General features: G+C 37.7%; 1 protein-coding gene across 1 annotated transcript; it reads left to right on the top strand.

The window, feature by feature from the left end:
* Window positions 1-7,600: 7,600 nt before the first annotated feature.
* LOC107086754 (desert hedgehog protein A-like) lies at window positions 7,601-15,561 on the top strand. Its single transcript, XM_015377896.1, has 3 exons — window positions 7,601-8,441; window positions 11,882-12,143; window positions 13,133-15,561. Exons 1-3 carry the CDS (start codon window positions 8,133-8,135, stop codon window positions 13,903-13,905), a joined length of 1,344 nt encoding a protein of 447 aa, XP_015233382.1. The 5' UTR covers window positions 7,601-8,132; the 3' UTR covers window positions 13,906-15,561.

Raw genomic sequence — 15,561 nt, 5'->3', positions numbered from 1 at the left:
TATATATATATATATATATATATATATATATATATATATATATATATATATATTTCCCCATTCATCTTTTTCAACCTAATGAATAGAAGATGCATAAAGAGTGGAAAATGTTTTGCATTAAATATGGTACCAGTCCTTTAAAGTCCTAAGAAACTGGAATCATAATAGAGTTGTTTACTCTGATACTTAGAGCTCAAATTAAACTGTTAGCATAATCTACAGTCCTTTAAAAGGAAATTAGTTCAACTGCTGCATGTAAAATGGGCTCTTAGCTAGTCTCTTTCTCTTGGAAAAACAAAACATGACATTAAAAGTAAGCGGATGTGTTTTGATCTCTTTAATTAAAAAAAAAAAAAGGTGAATAAATATCTACTGAACGGGACTAACTCTTACAGACAGAGATGATTGAAATCCTGGATTCTGGTGGGCCCAGCATGGGGAACCTAATACTTTACCTTGGAGGTACGTAGCCCACCAGAGCACTGCTCCATTCAATGCAAAGGTTACAGACAGTTCAGATGAAGTGTCTCAGCTGGGTAACACACTCCACAGGACGAGATGTCAGGCATATCGGGAACAAGGCGGGAAACTGGCAGCTTGTAATGGGATGAGATAGGCTATCTTTATTGTCAAAACATGGGAATGAAGGGGGAAAAGCAGCACAGATTAGCTTTCCTGACAGTCGCCCTTTTGAAGTTTGTGCCAGAGTGCATTAGGGGCTGTTATTCCCTCCTTTCTGCACTTGCTAACGCAAAATTTGGTCAGGAAAAGGCGAGACTTGCTTGCTAATCAACAGATAATGGGCCTCACTGTCCATTTGCCACTGCCGGCCGCCATCCTGTGTGCACGCTCACGGCACACTCGCTTCACACAATCAGACTGTGCAGCAGCGCCTTTGTTTTTTTGGAAAAAAATCTGCTGTGACACTACAGGCAATATCACAATTGACTGCATATCACCTTTGCAGAGCAAATAGTTTGTTTTTTGAGCAACATCAACTGATTTATGGGAACAGTTCAGATAATTGTATGTCTTATCCAAACCTTGACCTGCGTGTTCACAGCCAGGAAGTTCCAACCCTTATACTTCATTCTCTGTGACAGTGGAGCACCAGCATCATCTTAGCTCCAGCTCACAGGTGCTACTTTACACTTAAAAGCAACAAAAAAACACTTAACAGAAATTCAGCCAGGCAGACACCATTTGCCCTTTTTACATCACCTAAACCACGGAACAGAGGCAATGATTCGTGCAGCATGTGCTGCCACATCAGAAAGCGCCACCCTGCCTATTCCTGCACTGATAACATGGAGAGACAGTGGAGAGGGTGGTGTGTCCATGAGCTGAGAGCAGGGATTTGTGTGTGGTCAAGTATATGTTACCTTGTGTGGATAATTTCACAGAAATATGCTACCTTGTGGGAACTGCAGGTATTTGTGGGGCAAACCATCTGGTCCAGAGGAGGGTTGGGGGTTGGATTTGAGGGAACGGTGTGAATCAAGTTTTTTTGAGGGTAAATGATATGTTGGTAATGGTTAAGGTTAGGGTAAGGGTCTGGGTTAGCCCATGGAAAGGAATTAAATTCCATTCCTTTATCTGAAATGGGACAATGTATATTCGTTGACATGCTGAAAACAAGGTTTATCGTGTAAATATGCCAGATTTTTCCATACAGCTGAATTTTCATCTTCAGGTTAAAGTAAAAGCATGGAATTGAAGTCAATGTGAGGTCCCATAAGTATAATAAAACACAACTGTGTGTGAAAGAGGGAGAGAGTCGGTGGGTGGGGTGCATATAGAATATGGTAGCCCCCTTGACTTTCTTCCTCTACAACCTTTAAAACGGCCTCCATCAGAGGAAGCTGCTCCTGCAGAGTGTCTATTCAGCTCCGAGAGAAAGCCAAACACTTGAAATGTCAAAGGCAGCAAATTTTTCAAATATAAGTTCTATTTTTTTTGTTAAATACGTAATGAAAGGAAACTTGAGACGGAAATGTCTAATGGAAGCTGTCGTTAACTGGTTTGATTTCCTGCAAGCCACTAAAAAACCCAAAGCGAGCAGTTCAGGTGAACGCATTTTGGAAAGAACAAAGCAAGGAAAGCTAACCCAAGCAGGAAAGATCTCGTTTTCTGAGCAGCGGCTTAACAGGAAACAAATCTATTCACCCAGCCATGCACTCCCATCCTGAAATCTGGGAGTGAAAAGCTTAGAGCCAAAGAGAGGCAGGAGGACTGGGGGGGTGGGGGCACCAAAATAAAAACTCATAATAATAATGACTTTATTTCCATCTCCAGCCCACAGATGTTTTCTTCCTTCCTTTCCCTTTCATGCCCTCCCCCATCTTATGGCTTTGAAGAGAAACGTTGCCATGGCCAATTGAAGATATGAAAGTGTTTGTTGCTTTTATTGATTGAGTCATTCTCTTCATTTGTTACACAGGCTGATATCTCTCATCTGTGACACTCAGGCCAGACTTGAGCCTTCCTACATGTTTACTGGATGGACAGGAAGATGCAGCTTTGCCATTTGGCACCCCTCCCTAAAACATCCTGGGATCTTCTGGAAACTTCTCCCAATGAGGATGCCTTACCCTGATCCCTCTGGAACTCAGTGACCGCATAAGTAGAAATAAAAAAAATAAAAAGAAATCCTATCAATATGTTATTTTAAGGCTTTGTTTAAATATCTGTCCTTCATTTTAAGTCATAATAAATTGTTAGGAGATACAAAGCCTTACGAAAGTTTAAACCATTTCTCAAGTTGTGTTTAAATTAAAGTATATCTACTCCATCTGGGTTTTATCCCTCTGATCAACCTGAAATGCAATGAAAATGCATTTGCACCCAATTCTCCTTTACTATTAGACCCTTCGAATAAAATCCAGAAAAAAAAGCATTTTTAGTAACACATTATCTTGTTTAATCTCAGTATGAATGCTGATGTTAGTAAAAAAAAAAAACAACACCAAAAAGTGCCTAAATGTAGACTTGCCATTTATTTTTTTTCTTTAAAAAAGTCCCGTTATCACTCCAGAGGAGCTGCAGAGATTTGAAGCTCAGGTCTATTGATCATCTATTGACAGCCAGCAAATAGATTTCTTAGGTCATTTGACCATTTTCTAATATGTTGTACTTATAGTTTGTCTTCAGCAAATAAATCAAAACTGTTTAGATGATAAGATGGACAGATGTAAAAACAGATTGGTCCTTAAATGGAGAGATGTCTGCGCTTTTGATCAAAATGTTATTGAAATCTATGAAGGGTTTTTACTCATAAAACACAACACAATGAATTTGGCTCTAATGTGACAAAAAGTGACAAACGTTGAAGGAGTATGGATAATACTGAAAGTTAATGCGCTAAAGAGCTTTACTTAAAAATCAGGGCCTTGTGTATGTCAGGAAAACTAGAGATAGTGCTGTGAGAAATTCTGACCTTTAATCTGCCATTAATTTCAGCTTCCTTGGGTGATTGCAGATGTCTCACCCTTGGGACACAATGTTTGCTCTCTCTCTCGTCTGCCATTATCGGAGATATTTTATGAGGCTCCAACCTATTGTCTTTAGGTGGATAAAAATAATAAGTTAGCGATCTGGCCATGGGGCGTTGCAGCGACGAGATCCTGAGGGGTTACAGGGAATCGGATGGGGTCAGGTCAGCTACCCGAACACAGGAAGGCAACACTGTAAGTCATGGTCAGGGGTATCAAGGCAGGACACTTGTGCTTCTTCTTAGGTCGTCTCACCTTCAACTCAGTCTAATAATAAGTTATTTGAGGGGGTGGGATGGGCAAAGATAACGCCAAAACCATACGAGGACGCCCATTAACAAATAGTCGCTTACATTCTAGAAAACTAATTCTATGTTCTCAATAATCATCTGACTGCAAAACTGGACATCATGCATCACTGGCTGCATTTTATTATATTGTTCTTGCATGCATTCAAAACACATAAAGTCATATTTCAACATCAGTCTGTTATAGAATAAACCTAATGTGAAGATATATATGTTCTATTATGTTGTTGTGTGGCTGTTTTTAGTGGAGATAAATTCTAAGTTTGAGGATGATAAAGGTAGATCCTAATTATGTTTCTTAGAAAGAGGAAACTTGGGATATACAGTATGAGATATAGGGTCTGTGTAGGAAATGATGCACAGAATCTGAGTTTCCCTTTTTCCACAGCCGTGGACGTTAATCCTTCCAATATGTTGGAAGGATTAACATATGTTGGTACATGGATGAATATTCCAGCACACCTAATTAGAATATAATTTAAAATTTCCATAAACAGAGTCAATTTGGTTGAACTTATGTATTCACAAAGTGATAATTTTACTCATTTATTTCTCTTTATTTTGCTAATTATACCTTAAACTTATTAAAATGTTTGTGTAACCTCAATAAAAAAATTATTTCTAAATGCAGTGTCTATGTAGTGTACAGAATACACACTTTCTTCTTTTTAAAGAGTAACTGCATCGTTGAAGGGTTGTATGTGTCCTGTGTTCTTTTTTGCAATACTATATAGATTCTGTAAAGATTTCGGGTCAGGTCGGTTTGCTTGCCAAACAAACCAAATAACATAATGATAATTAAAACAGGTTTTGGCATCTTTTTGACAGGCAGATATTATGCCCTGATAGAAAATAAAATCAATGTCCACATAAGGCTTTAAAGCAGCATCAAGTGGCCTGAGCTTTCCTAGTGGACAGCAGTGCTTACTTTAAAAACAACAAAATTCAAAGCAGATGATGTCTGTACCCAATTCTTTACTGACTTTACTGGAAACTTCAATCAACTGAGATTCTGCACTTTTCAACGTTTCCCTCAATAATTAGACAACATGATTTTCCAATGAAATGCTTCATTTAGTTTTATCTATAAAGGGGACTTTTGACCACCAGAAAACTGTTTGCTCTCAGCCAGGTGTTGTCTTTGGTTCAGGAGTAGCTTAATACAAGGAAGGTGACCTTTAGCTAAGCTGGTGTATTTCTTGTGTACCCATTTTTCCACCAGATTTTGTCCTTCCACCCAACTTTCCATGGAAATGTGCTTGGATACAGCACTTACCTAACATACAGCTGCCTTAACAAAGGAAGGACCACTAGTGGTCGGCAAGGGTTTTGTAATGGGTACAAAAATATATTTTCTTAGGTAGTACAATAAAATAGTGCTGGGATCTGCTCTGCTTTGGACCCAATAGAAAAATTACACAAGTTTTTTTTCTTTGACTTATACACACATACCGGTATAAGTAAAGAACAGCCTATAGGATCAGCTGTTTTGTCTTGATGAAAACAAAGTAAAACTAATTAAGTCAGTCTATCATTTTTGTTCTGCATTTTGTTCCCAATTTATCAGCTTTAAATGTATTTATAATGGATTTACTCAGAGGAGAATAGAATAGAATAGAATATTCCTTTATTGTCCCACAATGGGGAAACTCTGGTGTTACAGCAGCAAAAAATATCGAAAAAATTGTCACACAAATGTTGACCTTAGAAAAATGTATAAGAATAACACAAAAGGGAAGAGTTAAAAGATAAACAGTAAAATACTGTACTGTAAAGTGTTTTAACAATATAAAAACTGTGCACCTGGAGAATAAATAACCAATATCCAGCTATAGACATTATTACAGTAATGCATATTTGACAAAAGCAGCAACATCAGAGATGTGCAAAATGACAGCAGCATGTTATTTAACTGACTAAGGTAGAAACTTCAAACTCAGCATGAATAAAACATCTTATTGAGGTCATTGGGAACAGTGGTGGTTGTGGAGTCTGATAGAGCTCCAGTTTTAATTTATTTTTTATATGAGATGGAAAGTATACAATGATATTAATTAAATGCTGAGGTTAAAAGATTTAAGTAAAGTAAAAATAGTAAGTAAAATAGTTTTTATTTTATAATCATGTATTGTACTTTTCATTTTTGGACAATCATCAATCCTTTTGACTGAGAGGCAGGGGTTGATTTAGGAAATCTGGGGCCCTAGGCAAAGACAGGCAGGGGGCCCTCTGAATTGAGAAGACAACACATAAAACAGAACCATCATACAGATATTTTAATAGAATATACATACATTATTTGTTTAACATTTTGTCCCTCTCTTCTTGTCCCTTTTCTTCTTGTTTTCCTCTCTATGTTTTGTACTCAGCTGACTTTTCGTGTTTTCGTCTCAAAAATGGAAAAGGAATGGAAGCACTAAGCTCACTTAGCTGATTGCTCTTCCTGTGTTTTTCAAAAAGGCGACAGCAAAAGTAAATAACTCAGCCCTTCTTTTCACTGTAGACAAGCCATGATCTGCTTATCTGTTCTCCATTTTTTATTTGTATGAAATAATAGCTGCAGGAATGGATTTTAAAAGGATTTTTATCAAAAACAGTGGCATAGCCAGATGGGGGGCCAGGGGTGGTCAAAACATTTTCATTTCTTGTGGTTAATTAAACACATCAATATACTAACATCCAATATGATAAGTACAGAATTCATGCTCTTTTCAGAACTAGATTTCCTGTTATATGGGGAAAAGAGAAAATTATGTGTCCCTGAAAGTCATCTAGGAGTCTACAGTGAAATCATAGATAAATAACAATTTTAATAAAAACTTTTCAAATAATCAATTTATGTTGATATAAGTGCTTGTAAATATAAATTTTATACAGAATGTTTATTGATACAAGTAGGTAAGTAATGACAATGGTAAAGATTTACAACCCAGAATTCAAAACTAAAAGAGTTTTATCCACTGTAGATGCATCTATTTGTTAGCAAAGGCTTTAGAAAATTATAGTTTGTCTTTATTTAGAAATAGGGATGTTCTGCTTGTTAATTTTCCTGTTGTAGATTTACCCTGAGGTTCTGGCGCCTATCCGCTTTTGGCCATCCCTCAGTGTACATTGGTTATTGCCTGGCCACACTTAAAAAAGATTTCTGGCTACGCCTCTGATCAAAAACATAATTAATGTGCACAAATAAGGAAAAGAGTTTTATGGGGCCCCCAGGAACTTAGGGTCTTAGGCAACTGCCTAGGGGTACTCATGGTGAGACAAAATGCCCAAAGGGGAACACAATCCAAAAAAGGTTAGGAAAAACTGTCCTAGAGGATCCAATGTATGGATAACTGTCAGCTTCTGTTTTGTGTGTTTTTTTTTTTTTTTTTTAGATCAGTTTTTATTGCACTTATGTGATTCTCACAATTTCAGAGAGCCTGAATTTCATTTTTTAGCTTAGTTAATGAAGTTTAACAAAATAAATGTTTAAAATATTACTCTATATGCAGCAATTCTTTTTCTTTATTTTAAATATGAATCTGTTAAAGTTAAAAACTTTTCAATGCTATTTAAATTTGTATCTTTACACCTTTTCAAGTGTAAAAGCTCTTTTGAAGCAAAACACAAATATACCCATATATGATGAAAGGGTTAATCATCCGGAATGGGTAATTGATGGTCATTGTGTTAACATCATATGTTCTTTGTATGGCTGAATTGGAGGCGTGTGCTGTGCGCGCAGAGGAAGGGAGGGCAATCTGTCCGGATGCTAATAAGACCCAATGGCTGGCGCAAGGTGGCCAGGAGCGCAGGGACGCGACCGGAGACGGTGGACGAAACAGAAAGCAGATCTAAAAAAGAGGCGAGAAATTAGGACGCACAGAGAGGATGTCAGCGCCAGAGGAAGGTTTGAAAGTCAGGAAAAGCGTCGGACTTTAGGTGTGCGCCTCCTTTAGAGGAGTTAGAGAGGAGAGGGAAGCGGTAAGTGAGGAGAAACCCTCCAAAACACCTGCGGAGGAATCCAGGAGATCCATCATCACAGACCTCATGCTGCTTTAACTTTAGCAATACTTTAACCAATCAGATCACTTTTTTGAACAGCTTTTTTTTTTTGTTCTAGAAGCTGCAGCATTCACTTTATAGATTTAAACTTACTTTTGATCAATGCCTATTTTATACAAAACAATCTAAACCCCCCAGATTTGTGCATTGTAGGTTTGTTCTTTTTAGTCCATCAGCACCAGCAGTCCATGATTTAGTATGGACCAAGATCCTACCCTCCTTCAGTTGCTGTCACACACCTTGAACTGGGCTGTCACCCTGAGCCTCTGAGCTCCAACCCTCCCCAATGAAGCAGTCGTGGTGGGCCAGCCTGGCACCGCTTGGCCTGCTCGCTGCTTGTACCTGGTTAGGCGTGGTCCAGGGATGTGGACCGGGTCCTGGGTACGGCACGCGTTCCAGGCCCAGGAAGCTCACACCGATGCGTTACAAGCAGTTCTTCCCAAACTTCTCAGAGAACACCCTTGGGGCCAGTGGCAGGGCTGAGGGCAAGATCTCACGCAACTCGGAGCGCTTCAATCAGCTGGTGTGCAACTACAACCCAGACATTATCTTCAAGGATGAGGAGAACACCAGCGCAGACCGGGTCATGACCAAGGTAAGGCCTATAATGGTGTGGTTATACATTTCTCATTTGATTTCAGTTGGAAAACTCATCTTAAAGGGGTTAATTGTCAGAACAAACAATAAAGATTTGTTCATCTTTACAATCAAATGGGAAAGATGCACTGATCAGGTTTTTCCTGGATGACACCAATATTTGATTTTCTTAGAGGTTTTACTTCCGATCGTGATTTTTGCTGATAAAGCCTGTGGACATCATCAAGAATTATCAGACAGAAAATGGGCAGAGAAACTGAGAGAAAACATTCAGAGAAAGTCTTAATGTCCGTAATCAAATCCCAGATAATCTCCTTCTTCCCTATGGAGTCCCTGTCCCTCCTTTAAACCATGCTCTGCCCCCATGATTTTAGAAGTCTGTATTCTAAAGAAAGAATACAACCCATTAGTGAAAAACTGTGCTTTTGATTTAAAGGTCATTTTGAGAGGTCCACCAAAAAGGCATTGTCTGGCATCTGATTTAACTCTCCTTGTCTCTGATTGTTTTACCTCTATTTATTTAATTGAATATAATGCATAGAAGAGAAAACTTGCTGTATTTTGTTTTAAAGAGATGCATTTTGTGAATCTTTCTTGTTAAATGCATAAATTAGCTGAAAAAATTGGTTAATAAAAGGAGAAAATAAATGGAAATATAAGATTATTCATTAAAGCATTTGTCCCTTTATGAATGCAAAAAAAAAACTTTTTTACAAACCTAAATGGTCAGGAGGTTTTCATTTTAATGCAATTACTGAATGAGCGGATAATACATTTCAGGTATTTGATCAGCTGCTCAGTGATCAAAGACAGGTTGGTTGATTAAATCTGTGCTTATGTGTTTGTTTGTTGTATTACTGTCCATCTAATTTTTTGCAGACAGATGCTGACTGGCATTAACAGCTCATATAGTTTTTGCGATGCTAATATGTTACCTTAATATCAAATCAAGGCACCTTAGTCATTGTTTTCTGAAACCTTTGTTCCACCTGCTGCAGCTTTTATAGGTGAGAAGATCAGGATGTAATTCTGCACACATGCTCCTCAGAGAAACTGTTCCTTTTTAATCTTTAACCAAAGACTTTGTGAAACAAAACAAAACGATTTGAGTTGCAGACTTTGTTTCCTTACCAGAAGAATTATTCATTTGTGTTTGCACCGCAGGGAATGTTTAGGATGCAGATCTGTATTCCTTCCCACTTCTGGAGTGATTTTATGTGATGGAAATCTTTAATTGTATATGCATACCCTCTGTGTTCCCAATCAGAACGTGTGTATGTGTGCATGTGACCCCCTGTACACGTGAAAGACGCTCTTTGTGCGTCACTTCGAGAACTCCGAAAAGGTCGCCTATACTAAAATTCCCGCCTGCTGAAGTAATTGCACCGTTGGAAAAGCGACTATTGTAGTTGTGACAATGAAACGCCTCTCTTCAATGGCATTGCCAGAGAAATGTACCCAGTTTGTTTTCTGCCCCTCACTCTTTCTCACTCTTTCTGTCACATTCCCAAGTCCAAGCCCATACATTCTTCCCCTCTGGCCTCCTTGTTCGCCTCAACCTCTACCCTCCTCTGCATTGCTTTTTTCTCACCGAGCTCTTGATCTTGCTGTCATCCGTATTTTATTGCCTTTTCTCTTATTTTCTTGCATAAATTTATTCTTGGAGAAAAAAAAAAAACATGAAACCTTGTAGAGGCAATAAAATGACTCAACTGATCATGCTCTGAAGAAATAACGACTGCATCTCAGAAGCTGCTGCTCTCATCATCTTTTTGGTTCCCCCAACTCTATTTTGCGACAATGCTGACACAGTCTGCAACATTATAGCCATGGGGGTGTTAAGAGTCACTGTGCACACATTTGATCAAATGTCTTGGGGGTGAAAGTGTCTTACTAGAGCCTGGAACAATCTGGAAAGGCAGAGAATGGCCTTGATTATTCTGTAACCCTGATGAAAAGGCCAAAGAATTTGCTAAACTGGCTACAGTAGGTTGCAGACAGTTTGTTTGCACAAAGCTCAGATGGCCTTTAGCAGTGTGAGGGAGGATCTGTGTTTTATCGGTCTCTATACTTAGGTGTTGACTGGGATATGTGGCTACAGTAATTAGCACTGCCTTTGCTGTTCACATATGATGTTGGAACGAGTTCAGCTTAGGCACCGTACCGAGCATGTCTGAGGAGGGAATGGAGAAGTTTTTCTTTCAAAGAAAACTTTCATAGCTAAAGAAACGAAACCTGTAAAGGACTATTTGGATGGTAATTAGATTCAGTGTCTCACATAAAGGTAAATATTAAGCAGCCAACTGTAAAAACGATCTAGAAATAAGTCAGTATTTCTTAAATTAAGTGTATTTACCCTTAATTTGAGTAGGTAAATTGGATGATGTGCCAATGGGATGAGTATTTTTTACACTTAAAATAAGATAATTAGATAATGTGCAGTTGAAATAAAACAATTTATTTTTTCTTATTTTAAATGTAAATTGTCTTGTTTTTTTTGTTTTTTTTTTGCAAAGTGTCTAACTTATCTCCTCAATGAATAAACAAATGCACTTATTTGAAGAAAAAATTACTTATTTAGATTTAAAGATTTTGCATTGATTGGAATTGACAATTTTCTTCTTTCCTTTGAAACTGCCTACAGCCTTATAGCTCCCACCTGTTTCTTTTAATTAAAAAATTAAAGAAAGTCAACCAACTGCTTGTACTTTTAATCACTATTAGTGAAATTAAGCAAGTCAAAAATATGCATATGAGCTGGAAAAACCTTGACTTTTTAAAAAATGTATTCATTATTTGCCTTTTTGAATCAGACCTAAAAGAAATTGGCCTCAATAAGGAAAATCCTGACAGATGCTTCTCTAATTCAGCTATCATTTACAGAATGGAAAGTGAAAAGATCTGATTTAGTCATGTCTTATTGAACAAATAGCATATTTAATAATAATTAAAAAAATAATTTTGTATAGGACTGATTACAGCAGCTTTAGCTAATTTTCTTAATGAAATAGTGATTTAAAAAAAAACTAGAACCCAAATGATGTTCTGTGTCTTTGGTAGAAATTTCATGGTGTTGACAGTGATGCTCCACTCTTCTTTTGTCTCTTTTTATATTCTTATATTTTTATATTCTTTTTAGTGAGATATCAGAGTCAAGAAAAGGGTATTAATGGTGATGTTTAATTGTGAAAAGCTCATATTGTCCTCCTACCCCAGTGGTCCTACCTACTAACCTTTGTTTTAGTTATGTTGCTGCTCCAGCATGCCATATAAAATGATAATCTCTTTTGCATGCCAGTTTTTTAATCAAAATGTTCAAATGAGATGTTTAAAACATGAAGCACCCTTGGAGCTAAAAACCAGGCTTGAGGATCTGCACTTGCCTGTAAACTGATTTCTTCTAATCCTAAAACTCCACTCTGTTTTGTTCTCTTGCAGAGATGTAAGGACTGTTTGAACAGGCTTGCAATTGCTGTGATGAACCAGTGGCCAGGGGTGCACCTGCGTGTGACAGAAGCCTGGGATGAAGACGGCCACCACCCTCCAGGCTCTCTGCACTACGAAGGCCGGGCTGTGGATATAACTACGGATGACAGAGAAACAAAGAAGTACGGCATCCTGGCTCAGCTGGCTGTAGAGGCCGGCTTTGACTGGGTCCATTATGAGTCCAGATATCACATCCACTGTTCAGTAAAAGCAGGTGAGGATTATTTGCAACCACAACTATGTTTCAGTAGAGTAAAATATTATCATAATGAATTTTTTTTATCACATTTTCTGTTAATGTGTATTTCCGTAAATTTGATTATTATTACATTAAGTTAATAAAGAACCGACAGTTATTGCTTAGGAAGTTAAAATATCTGACTATAACAATTTGAAAAGGGGAAATTTGGCACAGAGATATAAGCCTCTTTAAAAGTATGTCCATGCACTGTACATCAACTTTGCATGAATTACTGAATATGTTCAGCATGATGGGTATCCCACAATGCCCAGTAGTGGCTTTCAGCTTGCTTGAACTGTTGGTCTATGGGATGCCGCTTGGCCTGGTTTTCTGGCCAATAAAATGTAAAAACACCAGGGTCCATTAGCAGATAATGAATATTAAGAGGAAAAAACCAAGTCATACTGGGAAATCTTTATAAAGCCACATTTGGTTTAAGAACAATCTATCACAGAGAACAGGATATGTCTGTAAGCAGAAAAGCTTGAAGCTGTGACTCCAGTGGCTGTAATCGCCTCGTAAATCTAACTTCTTAAACTGATCAGGATTCCATTTGTATCTATTTTAAACATTTTTTCACTCCTTCCACTTAATTTTCCATTGATATGCTTGGATACATCATGCAATGAAAAGGCAGCATCTTGATCTTTTGTACCTCCCCTCCCTGCAGAAGATGTCAATGACTGTGTTGGACTACTGTCCAAGTCAGCAGTCTTCCCTATAATTGCGTAGGTCAAGTGTAACATTTCTGCTTTTAACATTTGGATTTCTGTGGGTTTTTCATTTGTTGAATGATGACATGTATATAAAATATAATTTTATAAAAGAATCTACATAAAATGCTAAAACTAACATCTACTTATTCTCATGTATTAAGGTATGTGAGGTTTAAATGTCATCTTTTTAGCTTTTTCAGTTTCTTGAAATGATATGGAATGCTTTCTCTTCGATCATCTCTGCAGATAAATCTGAAGCAGTGGAAAGGGGTGGCTGTTTCCCAGGCTGGGCCCGGGTGACCGTTGCTGGAGGGAAGCAGAAGACTCTGTCATCATTGGCCCCTGGCGACAGGGTCCTGGCTCTGTCTGGGACAGGCCAAGTCATTTATAGCCAAGTACTCCTGTTTCTGCACCGGGATCAGGAAAAACAGTCTCTCTTTCTGTCTCTGGAGACAGCTGGTGGACACCGACTGGTCCTGACTACACATCATTTAATGTTTTTAGACCCTGACTGCGGACACAGGGAGCATCAGGCTCAGTTTGCCAGCAGGGCCAAAGTTGGGGACTGTGTCCTCATCAGCACGGCAGGAGGCCAAACTGAAAAATCTCGGATCGTGTCCATTTCTCTCACTGAAAGCATGGGTGTGTTTGCACCCTTGACTGAAGCTGGAACTTTATTTGTTGACGGGGTGCTGGTTTCCAGCTACGCACTGCTGGAGGACCACAACCTTGCACACTGGGCATTTGGACCTTTGCGACTTCTCCACTCACTGGACCAGTTATTTTGGAGGAAAACTGCAAAAGAAGAGCAATCAGCTTGCACTAAGACTGAAAAACAGTTTGGCACTTTGACTGCATCGGACAAAGCAAGTATAAACAAACATGACAATGGCAGTGAACCTCTCGCTGTGAAAGATCAGGAGCAGTGCTTCTTGGAGATATCAGATGTACACTGGTATGCTAGATTACTCTACAAATTTGCATGCATCTTTTTAGACTCCAACGTTTTCCAACATTAAAGGTTAAAACTTACATAGACCACAGGTCATACCTCAATTAAACCTGCCATTATTTCAAATAAGAAAAAAAAGTAAGCCACTGGTAAAGCTAATTGGCTTTTTCCACTACTGTTTGTATCCTAATGTACTGTCAATGCCTAACATAAGCGCTCTGTTAAATATGTTGAATAATACAATTATTGATTACAAAGGATCAATGCCATATATTACTGTATATCAACCAGTATTTGTGCAGCTGTTTTTTTTCCTTTTTCTACAAAAAGTGTAAAAAATCTAATGGGATGGGAATGAATATAAAACAGAATCTTTATTTTTATACTTTATGAATCATAATATATAGAGTTTTCAATTTATTGTTGTAATAATTTCACAACTTTTATTGTAAGCACTGACTTGGTATCATATCAACAAACAAATAAAAATTTAATTCTGGAAAGCAACATTTGGGTTTTAATTAACTGCTTTACCTGATTCCTCTTTTACTTGTTAAGTGCAGAGCCCGTTAAGTTTCCGGAAGTTTAAGAAGTTAATGAAAAGCCCAGATACACTTAATATTCCCCCAGCTGTGTCCCTCTGTGGGTTTAGTGCCCTGAGGTTCCCCAAAATAATTTAGAAACGGGTTTAGTGTGTATGAACTGGAACAGTCTGCATCTAAATATGCATCTGTTTTATGATGTTCAGTTTAACTTCTGTTTTTTTGAATCTACGTACTAATTTTGTTTGGCGGACAAACATTGCAAAATTCATGTCACAGTATGTTTCCAAATGTAACAAAAAGTTGACTAAAACGAAACAATTTTAATGTACTTTAATGTGGCAAATCTCCATATTTTTTTAAGCATAGGGGTTGAATTTCCAGCTTCTAGGCCTTGTGATTGGTTGGGTTTGATGGACCGGCACAGAGAGCTGCACAACTACAAGATGGAAGAATGGTAATCTGTAGTTTTCAGCCTGTTTTTACTTATTTATTTTTCATGTTTTATCAATATTTTAATTGAGCATGGCTATACTGTAACTATGAATGTGGTTTTGCTTTTTGATGTCTATAGAAAAACAATGCTGCATCTTAACCAGGAAGTAAATGCTCAACATTTTATATACAAAAAAACCAAACGTGTGTGTGTTTATAATTACTTTGAGTAAGGATGATAGATCAGGTAAACTAATTGCAGCATTCACTGCAGAATTAAACTTTCAAATAATACATTAACAAGTAGCACTTTTGGTCTTTGTGGTTGAGGGTAATGATTAGTAAAACCAGAGCTACAGCTTAATTTATTGATAGTGCACTTTAAAAAATGAATTATTCATCCGTTCACTGTACTCACCAACTTGCATTTGCAGTTTCCTATCTATAGTAGTCGTTAAGGAAAAGGCTGGTTCACAACCTGCACAGGTCTTCCACTGAGAAACTAATTAACCAAGTGGTCATAAATCTGGAGTCCAGGAGGAGAGAACCTGCACACTGCATGCAGAAGGGATTCAACTAAAGACCACCTTTCTACAAGACAACTGCTCCACTGTGAAGTCCACCTTGAACTATGGAAAAATTACATTTCAGTCATAATTGATTCTGTTTATTTGAATGATGAATTATATATTTTATATTTTCCCATGAATAGAGGAAAACATTATCAAATGATGGAAATAAAATAT

This window comes from Cyprinodon variegatus, unplaced genomic scaffold (assembly GCF_000732505.1).
Source record: "Cyprinodon variegatus isolate N-32 unplaced genomic scaffold, C_variegatus-1.0 Scaffold161, whole genome shotgun sequence".
Classification (NCBI taxonomy): Eukaryota; Metazoa; Chordata; class Actinopteri; order Cyprinodontiformes; family Cyprinodontidae; genus Cyprinodon; species Cyprinodon variegatus.
The sequence above is the reverse complement of the archived record's forward strand: the minus strand, read 5'-3'. Positions and strand labels throughout refer to the sequence as shown.

Excerpts from the sequence above, each read along its gene's own strand:
- LOC107086754 (XM_015377896.1), top strand. The coding sequence starts at position 8,133 with ATGAAGCAGTCGTGGTGGGCCAGCCTGGCACCGCTTGGCCTGCTCGCT. Across the intron at positions 8,442-11,881 it reads CAGACCGGGTCATGACCAAG|AGATGTAAGGACTGTTTGAA; the intron begins GTAAGGCCTATA and ends GTTCTCTTGCAG. Across the intron at positions 12,144-13,132 it reads CCACTGTTCAGTAAAAGCAG|ATAAATCTGAAGCAGTGGAA; the intron begins GTGAGGATTATT and ends TCATCTCTGCAG.